The 4,295-nt window shown below is 53.0% G+C and overlaps 1 protein-coding gene across 1 annotated transcript; it reads right to left on the minus strand.

The window, feature by feature from the left end:
- Positions 1-648: 648 nt before the first annotated feature.
- Positions 649-3,126, minus strand: LOC130206627 (uncharacterized). Its single transcript, XM_056434680.1, has 7 exons — positions 2,563-3,126; positions 2,274-2,481; positions 2,015-2,189; positions 1,640-1,935; positions 1,349-1,536; positions 1,016-1,264; positions 649-926 (listed from the first exon to the last, which is right to left on the minus strand). The coding sequence occupies exons 1-7, from the start codon at positions 3,124-3,126 to the stop codon at positions 675-677; spliced, it is 1,932 nt and encodes a 643-aa protein (XP_056290655.1). The 3' UTR covers positions 649-674.
- Positions 3,127-4,295: the final 1,169 nt, after the last annotated feature.

Here is a 4,295-nt window from a genome sequence, read left to right on the forward strand (position 1 = left end):
TAAACCTCCAAGGTGGTAGCAGGGGTATCCAAAAAACCAAAACCCGAACCCTAACCCTTGTGAATGCTTTTTCAATAATGGGTTGAATGAGGACATGGAGGTGGACAAAAGTCACCCTTTTGGAACACCTTTTTCGGGGTGATCCCGAGGGGCTACCGGGAAATCAACCACATATTCGGGACCGGGGGGACCAGGGCTTTCACCCCAAAAAGAGACCGAATCTCTGGGACCTTTATTTCAAATTTACCCCTTTTTAAAAAATATCTGACCAGGGTACATTGAGCACCTACTTACCCGGAACATGCATGCCAAATGTGGGGTCAATCGGACGTTTCCTCGAGGAGTTATAGCCTTATAAAGGTCCGTCACACGGTGGCGATAGAGAGCCACATTCAAACGCCCTTATCGGGGTGATCCCGAGGGGCTACCGGGATAACAACCACATATTCGGGACCGGGTGGACCAGGGCTATCACCCGGAAAAGAGAGCTAAACTCTGGGACCCTTAAATCGAAAATTACCTTCTCCAAGAACATATTCAATTTCCCCCAACTTTAGGGCCCTTCGTCTGGGGCCACTGCTACCAAACGTGGGGGTATTCAAGGTGAGACTCTACTCTTAATATGGAAAAAGAAGCCAGGACTCTGAGTGCATTTAAATCAATTTATCTTGAATTTACTGGTCGTCATCCTCCGCCTCAGACTCCGTCCTCATATCCTCCAGCTCCTCTGCAGCCGAGTCACCACTGTCCTGATGATCATGGGTGGTGGAGGAGGAGGAGGCAGTCACCTCCTCGAAGTGGCCCCGCAAGTCCTTCGCCTGGCTGCGGTCGAGGACCAGAGAGTAGAATCGGTCGGCGGTCGCGGTGCTGTGGCACATGAACCGGGCCAGCTTCTCCCTGGTGGTCCCACTGTGGATGTGTTTGGCCTGGAAACAGTAAAAGTGACCGTCAAAACGTGTCAGTCGAGCGGGCCGATACAGCATCGCAGAGAGGGTGGCTGGAGGACTGCACTTACGTGACCAGACACCGCCGTCCTCAGGTCTGTGAATGAAGGCCGTCCAGGCAGGCCCATGTGGGCCCAGACGGCCTGCATGTACCCGGCCATGTTCTTGAGTGGGCCCCCAGCTCTGGTGGTGAGCACCCTCTGGCTCTTGGAGCCCAGACGTTTCCTGACCTCGAGCCACCTCTCCAGCCAGGAGAACTCCTCGAAGGTCAGGAAAATCTGGGCCCCACCAAAGTCGCGGTTGGTCTTGTGCTCGTCGATCTACAACACACACAGAGAGAACCGTGAAACATTGAAAATAAAGCAGAGTCGATGAGGCACTTTAGTCTGGAGCTCGGTACCTACAGTGATGACATAGCCTGTGTCAGTCGGGAGGAGAGGGTCCGCCTTGGCCGCCTCAACCTCAGAGACGGTCATGTTGGTTAGTACTCCCGGCCTGTGTCCATAGAGAGAGATGACAAAGGCCGAGAGGTACCCGAAGAACTCGTCTCTGAGGTTGGATATGCCTTTGTTGGTGGTGTCCTCCATCCTGGCTGAAAGGGAGGGAGAAATACAATTTCAGAACCCGCAAAACATGCACTATGTTGGGCATGACAACCGACTGAAAGACCCGGTCTCTGGAACTAAATGACTTACTCAGCAGCTCCGGGATGACCACCCTGGCCTGCTCCTGGCACCTCCGCAGGCTCTCCCTGGACACAATGCCAGCCATCTTTTTCGCCTTCACCTTGAGCTGGTGCATCGCAATTGGCCTGGCCAAATTTCTCAGGGCCATGTGGACCGCCCTGATCACCCCGTGGATGTGGGGCCTCCGCAACCTGCAGGCCGCGGGTGGGGTGTCCTTCAGGTAGCCGAGGAAATGGATGATATTATGGAGGTAGCATTTGACCGTCGTGACCTCCTTGCCCTCCCTAATCAGCTGCGATGCATACCTGTGCAAAGAACCACAGCCATCGAGTCACCGTTAACATCAGCCAGGCCGCTCAATGTGCATGTGAAACGGACACTTACTTTGTTACAGCAGGCATGTCGTTGAGGAAGAGCCACGAGGTGAGGTGGCTCTTCCCCGCCGAGAGGTGGAACAGGAACGTCCTCACCCGGCTAATCTTTGAGGTGGCATTCTCCACCTGCTTTCGAGTGGGCCTAATGCCCTGTTGATAGGCTGCATACTCGGCCAAGAACTTTTCTGTACAGAGAGAGGAAACATTATTTAACATTGGAATAGGGTCTTAAAACACACACACACACACAGTGTGCTTTCTCCCCTTACCAATACTGGGAGGGAGGGCCAGGTGCCTCATCACTGAACCTCTCCCCCTCCCCTGGAAGGTGGTCCTTTGCAGTTCTTGCCGCTGCCTGCATGGCCTGGCCTCGACCTCCTCCGCCCGCTGCTCAACCACCTCCTCCGCCCGCTGCTCGACCTCCTCTGCCCGCTGTTCTTCCTCCTGCTCCTGGCGGCCTGCTGCACCTTCATTCATCTGCATCAGAAGTGCAGCACTTAGAAATATTTTCACAGTCAGAACTCAGCACATAGAACTATGTTCACAGCCAGCACTCACCCCTCTGACTAAAAGCTGGTAGCGGCGGAGCTTCCGGGCCTGCACCTTGATTTTACTCTGATGCTGGGTAGCCTCCCTCTCCAGCCGATGGATGGTGGCAGTGAGTTCATGGTGCTCCGCCCTCACACCCACACAGGCTGGCATCTGGCAGACGACGACCACCACCCCCGGGTCGACCTCGCAGACAACCTGCCGGTCCTCAGCGGTGCTCGCGACCAGGTCTAATGCCGAGACCATGGCTACCCGAGGGTGTGTGGCCCTCAGGCAGCCCAGAAGGCATACCACTGCCGCCTTCCTGACGGCTTGCTCCTCGTTTAACAAGCGGGCTTGTCTCAGCTCCGGGTGCCCATCCTGCAGGTGCTTGTCCAGTCTCGTGCCGTGGTAGGAGCAGCCCGAGACTGGACAAGGACACTGCCGGATATTTACACGTCCGGAGGCCATGCTGAGCAACAGCCTCCTTTCATGCCCATTGCAGACGCCATGTGCCCGCTTCAGGTGCTGTGCCAGTGCCTGGTAGTTATGCAGGCAGAGAGGGCAGACGGTGCTCTCCAGTGATGGTGTCATTACTTAAAGAAAAGAGAGAAGAAACAGTCTTTTAAACGGGGAAGAAAAAAAAAAATATTTCAAAATAAAATTAAAAAACATTTTCAAAATAAAGTTTATGGAGGAACCAGGGACCACCCAGACCACCATCACCCGTCAAAGTCACTCCTCTGGGCATGACAGCAGCCTGAAGGGCCCTGGCTCTGGAGGAACCAGGGACCACCCAGACCACCATCACCCACACCCCAACAAAGTTTTTTAAACAGGGAAGAAAAAAAAAAGATTTCAAAATAAAATTAATAAACATTTTCAAAATAAAATAAAGTTTATGGAGGAACCAGGGACCACCCAGACCACCATCACCCGTCAAAGTCACTCCTCTGGGCATGACAGCAGCCTGAAGGGCCCTGGCTCTGGAGGAACCAGGGACCACCCAGACCACCATCACCCAAAGTCACTATTCCGGGCATGAAGGGTCTGCCGGAGCGAAAAACACCCACAAAGTCTTTTATTCCGGGAACAAACATCAACGGAATGTTCATAGATGTGAAGGTAAGTGTTTAGCTGGCAAAGAAGCATTGTTATATACTTAAAACACGGTAAAATACGGAGCATGACCACCATAACCCGTCAAAGTCACTGATTCCGAGCTGTGTCCGAAGCAGGTGTTGATGATTAGGCTTTTGATTAGGGGAACATGGTCGCCAAATGTGACCCCAGAAACAGTGACTCCGGAACGGCGTATTCATACACAATTTGCGGGACCTTTTCCTGGGGCCAGTGCTTCCAAATTTGCAGGGAGTCATTATGAGACCTCCCTCTTCATTTAGAAACAGAACCCAGGACTCTGAGTGCTTGGGAAGTTATTTATTTTATTTTTCAAAGACGGACCTGACAGCAGCATGAAGGGCTCTGGTTCTGGAGGAATCAGGAACCAGGGCACAGCCAGACCACCATCAGCCACCGATTTAGGGGCCTTTTCCTGGGGTCAGTGCTTCCAAATTTGCAGGGAGTCATTATGAGACCTCCCTCTTCATTTAGAAACAGAACCCAGGACTCTGAGTGCTTGGGAAGTTATTTATTTTAATTATCAAAGACGGCACTGACAGCAGCATGAAGGGCCCTGGCTCTGGAGGAACCAGGGACCACCAAGACCACCATCACCCCACCAAAGTCACTTATTCCGGGCA

Source organism: Pseudoliparis swirei, chromosome 16 (genome assembly GCF_029220125.1).
Source record: "Pseudoliparis swirei isolate HS2019 ecotype Mariana Trench chromosome 16, NWPU_hadal_v1, whole genome shotgun sequence".
NCBI classification, from domain to species: domain Eukaryota; kingdom Metazoa; phylum Chordata; class Actinopteri; order Perciformes; family Liparidae; genus Pseudoliparis; species Pseudoliparis swirei.